Source organism: Apium graveolens, chromosome 1 (assembly GCF_009905375.1).
Source record: "Apium graveolens cultivar Ventura chromosome 1, ASM990537v1, whole genome shotgun sequence".
NCBI lineage: Eukaryota > Viridiplantae > Streptophyta > Magnoliopsida > Apiales > Apiaceae > Apium > Apium graveolens.
The window spans coordinates 197,956,834-197,972,105 of record NC_133647.1 but is presented as its reverse complement, the minus strand read 5'-3'; the positions used below and the strand labels follow the sequence as shown (position 1 = coordinate 197,972,105).

Sequence of the window (15,272 nt, the reverse complement as noted above, 5' to 3'; positions counted from 1 at the left end):
GTATGTAATTTAGTGTAATATTAATATTAGTATAGTATTATTATAAAATATTTTTGCATTTTTTTAGAAGATTAGTTTATTTTTATATTTATTTTACTCTCCCATAAGGTGCCTTGATGAATTTTGTGTGAAGTGTTACAGGAAAAAAAATTGATGTACATGATCATGCGATACTTGGGCATGATCAATCAATGTTTAGTGTTAGATACTCCCTGATTTCTCCTTTCTGACACCATCATTCTACCGGTAGAGCATATCCATGCACCTAGCTCCAATAAACGCCATCTTGCCAACGCGCACATTGTTGTTGTCACTCTGTGAATGTCAAAACAGCTGCATCCTCTAGAATGTCCAATTCTCTAGATTGTTCATGCTCTTAATTCAGCATGGTCATGCACATCAGCCATATGTAAGCATTGAAGCAACTGGAATTTTTTGGGGATCTGGCATGCTCATGCCAGTTACTAGCATGCTCATGCGATTCAGCCCTCCAGCCATTTTTTGATGATTTGGCACGCCCATGCTGACTGGTATTTTTCTATAAATTGGCATGATCATGCCAAGTACTGAGCCTGTTCATGCACATATCCAGCACTTTCATGCCCTGCACAAGCATGCTCACATCCCCACACGCCATGCAACACTGTAGTTTATTGACAATCGAGCATGTTCATGTCGATTGCTGCATGATCACGCACACTGTAGCACTCTGATGCAATAACGCATCATGTTCGTGCTCGCTCTTGGTGTCTAGCAACTGGAATAATTTGAATGATTGGCATGCACATGCTAATCTTCTACATGTTCATGCGGCCCAAATTGCAAGTGTGCTATTATAAAAAAACTGTAGTTTATTGACAATCGAGCATGTTCATGTCGATTGCTGCATGATCATGCACACTGTAGCACTCTGATGCAATAACGCATCATGTTGTTGTTGTTGGGATTTGATCCCATGTCCTACCGCTACTAAACTCTCAGATGACACCTAGAACCATCTGAGCTACATTTGCAATTGTGTTAATAAAAGGAGCTCCTGGTTTAAAAACAACACTTCTCATTTAGATTGGAGCAACACTTCATGCGACATTGGGGGAGTATTTTTCACCTTTCTTTGTATAATTTTTAGATTACTTTTCATTTTTTATTTTTTTATTTGTGTATTTTTTTAGAATCTTTTTAGTTGTATATTTCATATATGTTGTTCATTGGGGATAATGAACCATTTTAGTGTGGGGAGGGGTTTTCAACATTAAAAAAAATTAAAAAGTTGAAAATTTAAAAATTGATTGCCTGGTCAATATAACATGTAAATAAGGATAAGTATACACCGTGTAGACTTATTTTCTGTGTGTCATATGTATGTCTCCTTGGCGTAAAATACCTAATGCATGATGATGTCTTGTACGTGCTTGCAAAAATCCAAAACTTGAATGTACGTCATTGTCAATTTTGACGAGTATAACATGTTATTTCCCTGTGAGATCTTGAGCTTTATGTGATTGATGCATCCTTTTATCAATCTATTTTTTTGTGAGCTATTCGTCATTGTGCATGCTGCTCTAGAACTTGCTTTAAACCAGGTCGTGCGTATATTGATATTTTGTATGTGTAAAAATGATAAAGGCACTAGGATTAACCGTATTGTCCCAAACAGTACCCTAAAAAAATAATCCTTAGTGAGCCCCCTTGAGCCTATATCCTTTTTCTTCATATATCAGCAGTTAAATCTTGAACTTAATTGTTTATTCTTGTCTTGATTGACTAGTAGAGCATGGTGATTTATGTTTGGGATTGGTAAAATTTTAAGTGTGGGGATTTTTTTTTTGTTCAAGTGGGATATTTGGTGGGAATCAGTTACTTGATCTTCTAAAAAAAAATGAATGCATTGCAACAAAGTATCAAGTACTCCTTTGAGATCAATGGGTGGCAAGTGCAATGTCATATAAAAGGAACGATCCATGTACATGTGCTGGTATTAAGTACAATGTCTTGGTGACTTTTCACTGCCCTTGGTTACTGGAGAATGACTTTGACTTTGAAAAAAAAAACTGAGCAAGAAGAAGATCAAGTAAAGTTGGTGTTCATTGGTTTGTATAATGTGAAAGTGGGAAGGTACGTGATCTACTTTTTATGTTGGGTATTATAATTAAAAGTGAACACTATGCTCTGCTAGTTATCAAGTTTAGCCACTTGTTAGCTTATCTTTTTGATATCCTACCCATTACTTTTCGAGCACATATTTGGATTTATGTGTTTAATATTTATTATGAGTTCATTGATTAATTGATAATTCGTTAAGATGAGTGACAAAAATAATTTTGATATTTAACCTATTTATTGAGTCGATTATAAATTAAATATCAAGCTGCTGATTCATTACGTCCAAAAAAATTGAAGTATATCATTCATTACAAATTTGACTCAACCTGAGCATTCACTAATTAACTTAATTTGATCATTTCGTGAAAGTCGAAAATTGATATTACTCAAAGTTAAAAAATGGTAACATAGGAGGGTAGAACTGAGTTTTAACATCAATTTGGTTATTAAAACGTATTATTTGACTCATGGAATCATGATGAAGGAATCATGATGAAATTTAGTTTTGATTCTTCGAATCTTTAAAAATAAATCAAGCAAGAATCAAATTCAGATTTTATTATGATTTTCATGAGCCAAACAATAAGTTTTAGTAACCAAATTGAAGTTTAAAACGAGCTCTCTCCTCCTGTATTACCATTTTCCGTTTTTGCCTAATTTCAATTTTCAATATTAGTGAAATATTTAAATTAATTTAATTGATGATCATCTTGCGTCAAATTTACAATAGATGATCAAATTTATAATAGATGACCTACTTGAATTTTTTAGACGCAATTAGTGATCTACTTCATATTTAACCAAACAGATTATATTAGGGCCGTTAAACGGTTAATTTGGATACGGATCTGCCAGTATCTGTTTTAGAAAATTTGTATCCAGATCTTTATTCGAATCCGAAAATATTTAAAGAATAATATTTGAATCTGGATTCGACGGAGAATAATATCTGAATCTGGATTCGACGGATACTATCCGGATTCGGATAATATCCGGACCCGATTTTAAATCAATTTTTTTTATTTTTATGTGAAAAAATTCAAAAAAATTATTAAATGTATGGTAAAAATAAAAAAATTAATTTTTAAAAATTAAGATAAGAGCTAAAGTGATTTAATTTTATCTTAATTTATTCAAAAATTAATTTATATTTATCTATTCAATATAATTGTTATCTTTAAATTATTGGATTCAAATAATTTTTTTATATATGTTTATATTATTTTTACAATTATATAAAATTTGTAAAAAAATATAATTTGATATATATATGTGTGTGTATATATATACACACAGAGAGACATATACTATAAATTTGAATTATATATATACTTATTTAAATTTAGTATATATTTATTCGGATTCATACGCCTACATCTGTCTCCGTTCGTCGAATTCGGATATGTATAATATCCGTTTTATTTCGGATACGGATAATACAGATAATATCGTTCTTGTTTCGAACACGAATAATATTGGCATCAGATAAATATTAAATTTTTCGGATTTTTTTGACAAACTAGATTACATTAACAAACTCACCATCTAGAAATTAATAAAAATGAAATATAAAGTTCGAGGCGAGCTGCAGTTCTTTCTTTATACAAAAAAGTAAATGCTTCAAGACCCAAAACAGTGTTAAGGCCGCTTAGCAATAATCCCAAATCTCTCTCATATCTCTCTCTCTCTCTCTCTCGCGCCGGCTCACATCAGGTCTCTCTCTCTCTCTCTCTCCCTCTCTCTCTCATTATATATCTTTGTATGAATATCACTATTTATAAATCATGTATCTAATAGCCAACTTAAATGAAATGAATGCATATGTACATGTATCTGCTCATCTTCACAGCTTACATCTATTGTTTTTTAACTATGGTAGTAGCATTAATACTAACAACTAGAGGATGCATATTTACATAGGATTAGGTATTTTATATTTAATTGAAAGTGTGTTGTAATAAACAGAAAATATTATTGAGCTAATTCCTGAAATGATTGATCCAGTATGATAATAGTAACGAATTGTTGACTCGTTGAATCTGCAAATTGAGTAATCGAATAGGCCGAAAAAATGATAATTGAATGAAAACTAACAGAATATATTATTGACCAAATTCCCGAGGTGATTGATCGAATATGATAATACTAACTACCTGTTGACTTGTTGAATTTGCAATTAAGTTATCAAATAGGCCGCAAAATGGCATAGTTATGTTACGTATAAAAGGGGAAAATGAGTCATGGGGGTAGAGAGCTAGCCTTAGCGGAGGGTGATGCTGTGCCCCTCAATGTAGATAGATCGGCATATGCAGAGGTTGTACATGTGCTTTAAGTGTATGTTTGTACGGATGCTTTTGTTTACACCAGTTTGGGGAATCGCTTTTAAATAAATAGTGGTTTTGGCGATTGACATGTAGAAGCTGATGTTTGCTTGTCTTCTTTGCAGGAAAAAGCAAGTATGACAACGAGAATTGCTGCTAGATATGTGTCTCGTAGGCTTTCGAGCAGCGGAAAAATACTGAGTGAGGAGGAAAAGGCTGCTGAAAATATCTACATCAAGGTAACTTATAGTTTTTTTCATATAAAAGTCTGTTCTATACTTTTTTCGTCTCAAGTGAACTTGATATTAATTTTTCTATTGCAAACTTGAAATTTTTTGTTTAAAAATGCAATAAAATTTCCATATAATGAATTACGTATTACGTTATTGCAACTTTATAAAATAGTAGCCTTTTCATCTATTTTTAAACATTTCGTTGTATTATGCATTTTTGCCTGCACTGAGAGTTGAGAATTTGAGATTAACCTTAACCATTTTAGTTGTTTGTTCTGAAATTTTGTCGCAGCTATTTAAGCTGTTTTGCTTTGTTGAGGGGCATGATTGGTAAATTACTAGTATAGTAGTATGCACGTGACATGATTGGAGGCTGCGGAAAACAGATTGAGTATCTGCCTGACTTCCTAACTCACTGTCACCCCCTTCCTGTTTGCTGGTTGCTTGCATATCGACTATTTTAATCACTAAATTCATGTTACAAGTGACAGTTGAACATTTTCTTTTAAGTTATGATTAAAATTTAAAAGCACATGTCATATGGTTATTTAGCTTTGGTCTTAAATACATAATATTTGTTTTAACATATATGATAGATGAACTGTCATGGGATTTTTGTTGATTACCCTAGAAAGTTTTGCATGTGTGTTTAGATTAACTAGTAGAAAACTGTTCTAAAGGCGTGAAATATGATTCAGTCTATTTTCCTTTTTCACTTTTCTTCTAAACTTCCAAGGTGTATAATGAATTTCCCCCTCTCTCTTACACGTTCTAGTTCTCTTGAAACCCTTTAAAATGTCACAGATAGTATCCCCCCAACCAATGTAATGTGTACCTCCTTTCTGTTGATCTTGTCAGGCATTTGACCCCCTATTCAAATTCACCAACTTTACTATTATATAGATTTTGGTAAAGAATTCACACCATCAGGACTAGGAACCTGTTTATTAATTTCTCTAAGTAATATTATGAAGTTTTATAGAAATGATTGGTTTTCAAATTGCATACATACGTTCCAGGGATAAATACTGATTTGATACTGCTATTTAGATGGCATTTGATAATAATACCATAGATTGCATTCCCCTCAACAATGTTAAGCACATATTGTAGGCTTTGGCAAACAGCATCATATCTCTGCTCCATTTTGATACTATTAATGTATTTTCACTTCAGCATTCATCCCAGTGGTGGACTTTTTTAAATTAGTACAAGGGATATTCCTCAAAGAGCTGCCACAGAGAAATGAGAAAACACAATATGCAGAAAATAACCAAGGAACGAATAACGATTGTAGAGAAAAGAGATTGGTAGAGAAACTGAAATGTTTTTATATTTGAGGTTCTGCTATACAAGTTTTACAATGAGGCAATGCCTCTATTTATAAAACAAAGTATGAACTATACTTTACAGATCTACTATGGTAACTTTATGAAACTTAGACAATGATGTTACCATAGTGACATCATACTTTATTTTCTGATATTTGACAAGCTAATTTCCTCATTTCTGTCTATGATATGGACTCTTTGCTTTGTTATGTAAGTGCCTTTTTTTTGTAACTGCAGAAAATGGAAAAGGAGAAGTTGGAGAAGTTAGCGCGTAAGGTAAGCTCAATCCACGTTATCCTTTTTGGTGTAATAATGTCTGTCGATGTGTGTATTTGATGCAAAATTTTGTTTTAATTTTTGGTTATGATGGTGCCATCTGGTTCGTGCATTAAATAGGAGGGGTTAAGATAGTTTCTCTTATGTTCTGATGCCTTAAACTGGGGACTGATAATAAAGACTCGGCATGCTTATTTCCTAATGGAGGAAAGATTAAATGCATAAGAGAGCTTCAGTTGAAGTTTGAGTTAAAAATTATATCTGAAATAAGTCTATTCTAACCTGTTGGTTCATTGGTTGCTGTTTGTAAACTATTTATCTACAAATTATTTTTCTTCAACGCAATTAGTTAATTACCCGAATTAGTGTACACACAAGTACATAACATAACCATGTAAGCTACTTACAGTTTAGTTAACCATGCAAGAAAGAGACTTTGGCTGTCTTATTAACTATCAAAACTTTCCCGGGTGATCGTTTGTCTTTGGAATCCTGACCAGAAAGAGAACTTTATCAGGTGAATTCTGAATGTGAAACAGTCAGGATAAGCTTACTCGACTAATTGTACTGTCTTCTTGAGAAAAATCATGTTTTGCAACAGATTAATCACTGTGAATAGAAACACTAAATTTCTAAGAAGGCAGTTCTCAAAGTGTTTATTTTGATTTAATAACAAGGAGAGAGGTATTCTAGCTATAAACCCATCTATATCTTATTCCGATTAAAAAAAATCCCTAACGATGACATATCATCTGGCTGATTTTTTGTCTCCAGAATGCTAAACCAGAAGAAAATCCAGCAGCAAGCTCAGGAGGCTCTGGATCTGTATCTGATGCAAAGCCTAGTAAGTAGTTCCGGAACTAGGAAGTTGTAGCTGGATGTTGTCAAGGGTGTGGGGATCAGTAGGCTTTTTGTCAAAGTGAAGTCTACTTGTATTTGTTACACAGGAGCTTCTTTTTTCTTGGCATGCAATAATAAAAATTTGAACTTATGTATGTAAGAGATATTTTCCTCATTCATATGATCATATATTTTGATTCTGTAGACATTTAACTAGTGCTTGCTTTTCACCTAAAACTATCACCTGTATATAGCCTAAAATTTTTACCTGATAAAATTTATATGCTTGATTCAAACAACATTATTCATCAACCAAAGGCTTCAAGATGCCATATTAATATAAATTTTTAAAAGAAATATGTTGTAGTATGTCAGCAAGTATATAGATATTTTGTCCTGAGGTTTAGATTATCTTGTAAGCAGTGTTCTAAAAATCTCCGATTTTTAAAAAAATCCCCGATTAATCCCCTACAGTATATATCCGACCGATTATGTTGTAGTATGTATCCGACCGATTCGATCTTTGAAATCCGATTTATTTTTAAGAATTTTTCTTTATTGCAGTATATATAATTATTTATTAAAATTAAAATGTTATATTAATTTTAAAATGAATAATTATAGAAATTATGATATAATAAATATATATTTGTTAATAAATAACTAATATAATCATAATAATATATTAAATACAATTTAATATTATAATACATCCGATTTTTACTTCGATTAATCCTTCCGATTAATCCCCGATTTTTAATTATTCCTAAATCGGTAACTCGACCGATCTTTCCCGATTCCCGATTTTTACAACACTGTTTTTTTTTTTTTGAGAAATACAACACTGCTTATAAGTAACTTATAAACTCGAAAATATAATTATGAATTATAAGTAGCTTATAAGCCGTCAAACAGGCTTTCAAGATTTGTGGACAACCAAGTTGCCTGATCTTTAACACTATACATGCCGGGCCAAGAGCATAGATAAGTTATTAAACAAGAAAATGAAAAAGCTGTTACTATTACAAGAAACAACTAATCATCATCTGCATTAGTTAACTACTCGGCAATTCTTCCTCACCTCTCCTTCACCATCTGCAAGTGTTATTATTTCGTTCATTTTCCTCATTGATTGCGCAAACCTGGCAAAGAATACGAAAGGATTCTCTAAGACTCGAGCCATCTGTGCTGCTTGTTGGTCAGTGAGTAATGCTGCGTCTGATACAAACATGCCTTTATGTTGGTTGACAGTTCGGAAATAATGGCTATCAAAAGTACTAGAGCTTCGAGGATCCATTTCTACACGTGTTGCTGGACTCGAAGGATTTGGGCAGATTTTACGCAAGGTGTTTGCGTATACAGGATCCAGTGCAGGATCAGTATCACCGCGTCCTGTAAAATTGTACAGTCTTCTGGAGAGCAAAACACATCTGGTGCTTCCAATTGTATGTGCTCCTGCAATATAAATTTACTTGGTTGTGTTAGTACTATAGAGTTTGTTGTTCTATAATTCTTTTAGATAATTATATTGCCTTGGTCTAATGAAATGTATATTAGGTGCCCGTTTGGATTATGGAATTCCAGTTCAGTTAGCAGGACTGAATGTGATTTCAATATAAAAATGTATTACAGCCTCATTCTTATTCCCGTTAAGCGGTTTGATTCCCATGATTCAAACCGCCCCTATAATTCTTTTAGGTAATTATATTGTCTTGGTCTAATGAAATGTATTAGGTGACCGTTTGGATCATGGAATATCATTCTCATTTCCGTTAACGGGCTTGATTCCTATGATCCAAACGACCCTAGATTCTACCTGAAAGTGTGACAAGGTCCATCATGTCTAGGCCATGAAACTCAAATTTGGTAAGAAGAGTGGTCAAATTAGAAGATGCTGATGGCATGTTTGCTGAAGCTTCAGAGGAAAGCGAAACTCTTCCGTCTTTCCTCCCTGTAAAAACCTTCCACATTGGTCTCCGGAACTGCACATATGATTTAATCTCATCAGCATTTCTATCAAACACACACAAACATATAGAACAACATGATCATCTGCATCAGGACTAATCTTACTTGATACGAGACAGCATCTCGAGCAGCTAACGCAAGAATATCAGCACACGATACGACTCCAGGACACTCTTCTTCAAGTTTCGCCTTGATTTCATCAATAAATTCGTACCCTGATAAAGACCTGTTTGGTCCTGCAGCCTTTTCATTGTCTTTGTTCTGATCATCTGTTGAATCCAACAATATCGATCCATCACAACCCTGCACATGCATGCAAGAACGATATTTGATCAACCCTTATACACGGAGGGGCGCTGGGGAGCGCGGAGTGAGCCACCGGAAAGGGTCCCGCCAAATTTTTAAGATGGGACTAAATGACTTTCTTTGTTGGTAATCGAAGTGGAAAGGGTCCCGAAAATACAGGGTTGCCAAATTTTTAAGATCGGACTAAATGACTTTCTTTGGTGGTAATCGAAAGTGGACTTTTGAATAAATTACACGTTGAAAGTGTTTAAGATGATTTTGTTACGAAATATAAGAGAGTTACCTCTTTTAATGTGCGAGAACATCTTCTAATTTTAACTGAATTGTAGGAATATATTTCTTGTTTACATATTTTGATAATTCATTTTATTTGTCGGAATATATCTCCTTTAAATTTATATATAAATAAAAATTATGGGCCCAATTTTTTATTTCACACATGCTCCGATTATTTTGCCCCGGCCCTGCTTATACATAGACAAACATAACAAAAAATTCGAGATTATGAACAATTACTTATAATCAAACGTACCCTGACAAAGCAATCATGGTAATGAAGCCTCAGCAGCTTAGGTGCAAAACTCGAGTTTTCTGCAACTTTTCTCCATGTAATATCCCTCACTATCGACTCAACTGAACTGCAAGTTTTGCGATAGTACTTCATTTTCAGCAGCTTATTCCCATTGCAAACCATAACTGAATTGACCATCACAAGAGTAAGAAGCAATAACATGAAACTTGGCCTCATTTTGAGTTTTTGATCACTTGACTCTTTTCAGATAAGAAATGTTGTTGTGTATAAATGACTTCATTCCAAATGCTTATATAGGCATCCCATGCAAACATTTTTTGACTATTTACCCCTTTTTTTTAAATACAATAATAATAATTAGTTTTTCAATAATAAGAGAATATAATAAATGATTGAATTGGAATAACAATTAGTTTTTCAATCATTGAATTCAATTAATAAGGTCTACTTTTATTCCATCTTGGAAATTGCTGGCCTCGGTGCATACCCCTTAAATCAAGTTATTCATTTTCTCAATATAAAGAATCAGGGTTTTTTAATTGTGTGCCCAAACACGAATATTTATAATTTTGAACAATACCGGAGTCCATATAAAGAAACCTTGAGGCCTATATATTTTCGTTGTTGATTATGAATCCTTTTCGTAGTTTTTGTTACTCCGTCCCCGGATTTTTTACATGCTTTTTCCTCGTACTTGTCATGCATTTTAAAACTACTATAATTATAGTTCTATAATTTATTTTTAAAATTTTCTTTTTCTGTATAAAAATTTAAATATTATATTTTTATTTTAAAAAAAATATTTAAAATTATTTAGAAAATCATGTTTTACAGAAACCTTAAAATGCGTGTCAATCTTCCGTCCCCCAATGTAAAATATAGCAGGCCGTGGATGAAATTTCTCTCCAAATTCTTACAAACAACCAACCTAGCACATATATGTTGTAATAAAATATGTGTATAGGTAAGCTAATCTGTTGAAGACCCAAAACTTTAACTATCAAAGCATGGTTGTGCAATAGAATTAAACCTGGGAATATTAAGTCTGTTGGATAGATGAATGTGGATTTAGCATGCAATGAACTTCATTTCTTAATTAAAAAATAAACCTACAAGCTCTGAATACTTTAATAAGAGAATATCTTTATAGTATCTACATATAATATTTATTCAGGAATGTCAAAGGGGGTAATATAATTATTTAGAAGTGGACATTTGTATATCATTGGGCGTGTTCTCTTCAAGGTAGCATCAAGTCCTAATGTTGTCGTGTGCACCTGAAATTCGACGTATATAGACACCGTCCAGGAACACGAATGTCAAACAGTTTCGATCACCAATACGATTACAAAAATTAACTCTAGAACTAAACAAGAAAATCTAAATATAGGGCTCATAAATGTGAGGTACGTGAGGCATATCATTTAACAAAAACATTGTAGCTCATCTAAAATTTCGTTCATACAAACTATCTATAAAATGATTTGTGATTTATTAGTTGCTTCTCAGTGGTTATTGTACAAACATGACGTTCAGAAACAGTAACTTTTACCAGGCTGCCTGGCTGGGCTGCAAAGAGTTCTGCACACGACAGTCAGTTTTCAAGCAAACTAGATTTTGCCTCCTAAGTGTGGTTTAATCAGGCAATATTACCATAAGCGAACAGCACAACCCTTGAAAAACATACTTCTAAGCTAACTGTTCTCAAAATTAAGGCCCATCAGGGAACATTCTCTCAGTATCACAAATTTAGCAATATATCAATAAAGAACTTCTTCGAAACAACACACCAGAAATGAAAGCTAGGAACTCTTTTTTGCAGGGTTATCAAGGTGTCTCCAAGGGTTAAGAGCTTCTCTCCTAACTTCGGCTTCTGGGGAATTCTCCCAAGCTCTCTTCTCTGCTTCTAATTCAGTCACTTTGTCATCTGCACAATATGCAAATATTAAGAAGCTCAGAACATATTTTCTGATGAAGAAACAAACAAAATACATCAATTTGTTTCTAATGATATGACCAAATATTTAAGTTTCTAAGCAAAATGTATGGCTTATCTTACAAGAATCATCGTTACTTCCGTATAAAAAGGTCATATTTTAATTTTTTTAATATTTTACTAAACTAAATAGTATTTAACCTAAATGAAGAATATCTAGTCATGGCTGGTTTTAAATAAGATTCGACCAATTTACAATAAAAGTTTATCTCATATTGAGATGTTGATTAAACAGCCGGCAAGCAGCAAGGAGATGATGTGCACACATTGACAGATAATTACAGTAACATTTTTGTACAATTAAAGCAACTGCCTGCTACAGATGCCTGAGGCCAAGTCCCCAGACCCCGAGCACAATTTGTACAGGATCTTTTCATACTCAATGACCCCGGAGTTGGGGCCAACATCATCGTCCTTAATTTAGTCAGAATTTAGGAGGTGCATTACTGAGCCTCTCCAATAGGTCACCTATCATGACAAATAGCAATACGGTGCTAGGGGCATATAGCCAGTAACTTTTGCAATCATATTTATGCCACTCTTCTGGTGCATAAAACAAGGATGATCTCGAATCCATAATAAACGAATCAAGCTAAATTAAGTTTTCCGGGATCTCGAGTTCGTATGCATATCTTAATCGCTTCAGTTGAGTGTGACCAATTCAATCCTAACAAACCGAGCTCTAGGGAATTATTGATTTTTATTTGTCTTGAAACTAGACACATAACAAACTCGAACAGAGTTCGAGACTGTATTATCTAGTCGAGCACAACCCTACCAACTAGTTTACACTGTTACAGCCATGTGTGCATGAATGAATTTGTATACAATGCTATGCATGGATAAATGTACTAATTCCACAAAGTAATGTCTGGTCTTATAATTACTTAATAAACTTCTAAATCAGTGGTGGTCCAATATTACCCGTCAACAGTTGGATCAAAACTTAAAACCAACTGTGCCTATGAATCATTCTTACACTTACACATGTGAATGTCGGAATGTAAGTGAGTTGAGTCAAGATTTCCTTTGCAGAGTGCGACTCGAACATTCTGTTAAGGAGTTGACAGGTCGAACTAAGAAATAGTAATATTTGAGCTCAAATCCTTAATAAACAAACCAAATCAAATTAATTTCGAGCTTGTTTGTGTATATTAATGGATTCAGTTTTTACCAAATCAAGCCTAGGTATCAAGAGTTCAGGCCAAGATCAAGAACATAATTGAGTTCATTTTTTGTCTTCGACCTCGACTCATTAACAGACTTGGCTAGCGTTCAAAACTGTGTTATCTAGTTGAGCTCAACCTGTTCGACTAGTAATATAGCCTTACGTGCATGTGTCGATTTGTTTACAATAGTATGAATGCGATGACAGTGACAGATCTAGGGGGTTCCAGAGAGGTCCCCCCCCCACCCCACCCCGACATCTGAATATTAACTAGGTAGTATGTACTTTTTATGTATTGTTTCTGCAGCTCAGTTGGTAAAAGGCCGTCTACATGGGTGAACCCTGAATACCATGGTTAAATTCCTTATGAACTGTTCTTTTCTTTGTTTTTCCTTTTGAACATCAATTTTCTTTGTTAGTGTACGCAGTTTGTACTTTTTGCTTAATCCCGTATATTGAACACAGTCATTTATAATTCTTTTTTAGTTCTTAATTCATTTTACAATTAATTTTATATTATCTTTAATTTCTTGAGTATAACTGAAATCACCCCCCCCCCCCTAAATTTCTTTTCTGCATCCGTCCCTGTGCGATGATATGTAGACATATTGCTAATACGGTAGACAAGTCTAAAAAACAAGGAATGATTTTGAATCAGATACACCTAAAAAGAATTAAAAATTGGGTGAAGGGTAGGAGAGATATCATCTGCAAAGAAGAGTGGAAGTCGGACTTAATGACCAAAGAAATACAACCTAGCTATGACAATGATACAAATATGACGCAGTTCATAACTAACAGTCAATTCATCATATTATAGAATGCCTTTCTATCAGTAGCTAAACCTTTATTATCTTTATAGCCTAAACAAAATCATAAACCCAACAAAGAGTAAGTAATTAACTTTCTGACAGTACAAACTTGCTCAAATGTAAAGCAGACACGTCATCATCTCTAAATGCATTCAGTATACACAATTCTCTTTTTTGTTTTAAAGGTTTTGTGTAATCAGAGGGTACCAAAATTCCTTCTTCAATAGACCGACTAGTATTTGGTTTCTTCGATTCTCACATGAATTGCATCCTCATAAAGAAATACTACGCAGATCAAAAAGGGAGCCAGTTCCTTTAAAAACTATTTCGCATTACATTCTACAATTTCAAGTATAAACATACCAGCAATCCGCTTTCTTTGCCACGGTTAACAACATTTAACTCCAAAATTTCTTAAAATAGTTATCAAAGCATCATACAGGCACCTACTAAATTTACCAAGAAATGTTTACCCCGGACACCTAAATGAGGGCCTATAAGCTTAATGCCTTCACTATAGTTATTCATAACATCAACTCCATTAAATCCTAAACAAATATCACAATTATACCCCATCATTGTTACACAAGACATTCTATGTCTACATACACATCTAGTAAAAACCTATAAAACCATTATCAAGAATTCCACAGTTATGTACATAACTCAAATTGAATATATAAATTAGGCCACAACAATCATAAAAATTGAAACTTTAGTAGTAGAATGATGAGAGAGAGAGAGGAGGGAGAGGGAGAGAGAGAGAGAGAGAGGGAGAGAGAGGGAGAGGGAGAGAGGAGGGAGAGGGAGAGAGAGAGAGAGAGAGAGAGAGAGGGAGAGAGAGAGAGGGAGAGAGAGAGAGAGCGAGAGAGCTAGAGCGAGAGAGAGAGAGAGAGAGAGAGAGAGAGAGCATACAAAAACCAGTTTTGATCATGAAAAGCTCCATACCACCACCAACAAAGGCAGCTGCAACACCAATCTTGACATACCAATCTAAAAATTTAATCTTTTTCATCCCCTAAACCCCTTTTCTTTTTATTATGAATGTAATTCAAGAAGATTTTACTGCTAATAATAATAATTCTTGAGTAGAATTGTTCTTGCTATTCAGAGCTCCTGCTCAGCTATCAATAGCAGCTTCCACCCGACCCGGCCCACTAAATTTACTAAACGATGCCTTTAGATCCATTTTCTTGGTACCTTGCTTTACCCATTTTATTACATTTTTTTAATACGAGAAATGTTAATCTTTTACGAAGTGATTTTCAAATGATGACGTGTCAATTAGCTATTAATTATAAATTAAAAAAATAAAATTAAGTTGGATCTTGCATGCATTAATATGAATCCATCAATAAAAATATTATTATCTTAATGAAATTATTA

The 15,272-nt window shown here is 33.7% G+C and overlaps 2 protein-coding genes and 1 long non-coding RNA gene across 3 annotated transcripts; 1 reads left to right on the top strand and 2 right to left on the bottom strand.

The window, feature by feature from the left end:
• Positions 1–3,678: 3,678 nt before the first annotated feature.
• LOC141677609 (uncharacterized) lies at positions 3,679–7,264 on the top strand. Its single transcript, XR_012557477.1, has 4 exons — positions 3,679–3,816; positions 4,550–4,663; positions 6,226–6,264; positions 7,039–7,264. It is a non-coding gene; the product is annotated as an uncharacterized LOC141677609 (long non-coding RNA).
• Positions 7,265–7,980: 716 nt separating this feature from the next.
• LOC141724028 (peroxidase 24-like) lies at positions 7,981–10,149 on the bottom strand. The gene is made up of 4 exons (XM_074526017.1): positions 9,911–10,149; positions 9,178–9,375; positions 8,921–9,086; positions 7,981–8,559 (listed from the first exon to the last, which is right to left on the bottom strand). The coding sequence occupies exons 1-4, from the start codon at positions 10,124–10,126 to the stop codon at positions 8,156–8,158; spliced, it is 984 nt and encodes a 327-aa protein (XP_074382118.1). The 5' UTR covers positions 10,127–10,149; the 3' UTR covers positions 7,981–8,155.
• Positions 10,150–11,312: 1,163 nt separating this feature from the next.
• Positions 11,313–15,085, bottom strand: LOC141677603 (uncharacterized). The gene is made up of 2 exons (XM_074483607.1): positions 14,802–15,085; positions 11,313–11,837 (listed from the first exon to the last, which is right to left on the bottom strand). Exons 1-2 carry the CDS (start codon positions 14,899–14,901, stop codon positions 11,713–11,715), a joined length of 225 nt encoding a protein of 74 aa, XP_074339708.1. The 5' UTR covers positions 14,902–15,085; the 3' UTR covers positions 11,313–11,712.
• Positions 15,086–15,272: the final 187 nt, after the last annotated feature.

Coding starts and splice junctions, on each gene's coding strand:
- LOC141677603 (XM_074483607.1), bottom strand. CDS start 14,901: ATGAAAAAGATTAAATTTTTAGATTGGTATGTCAAGATTGGTGTTGCA. Junction 11,838..14,801: donor CATGATCAAAACTGGTTTTT/GTATGCTCTCTC, acceptor CATATTGTGCAG/ATGACAAAGTGACTGAATTA.
- LOC141724028 (XM_074526017.1), bottom strand. CDS start 10,126: ATGAGGCCAAGTTTCATGTTATTGCTTCTTACTCTTGTGATGGTCAAT. Junction 9,376..9,910: donor ACCATGATTGCTTTGTCAGG/GTACGTTTGATT, acceptor ATGCATGTGCAG/GGTTGTGATGGATCGATATT. Junction 8,560..8,920: donor GGACCTTGTCACACTTTCAG/GTAGAATCTAGG, acceptor TTTATATTGCAG/GAGCACATACAATTGGAAGC.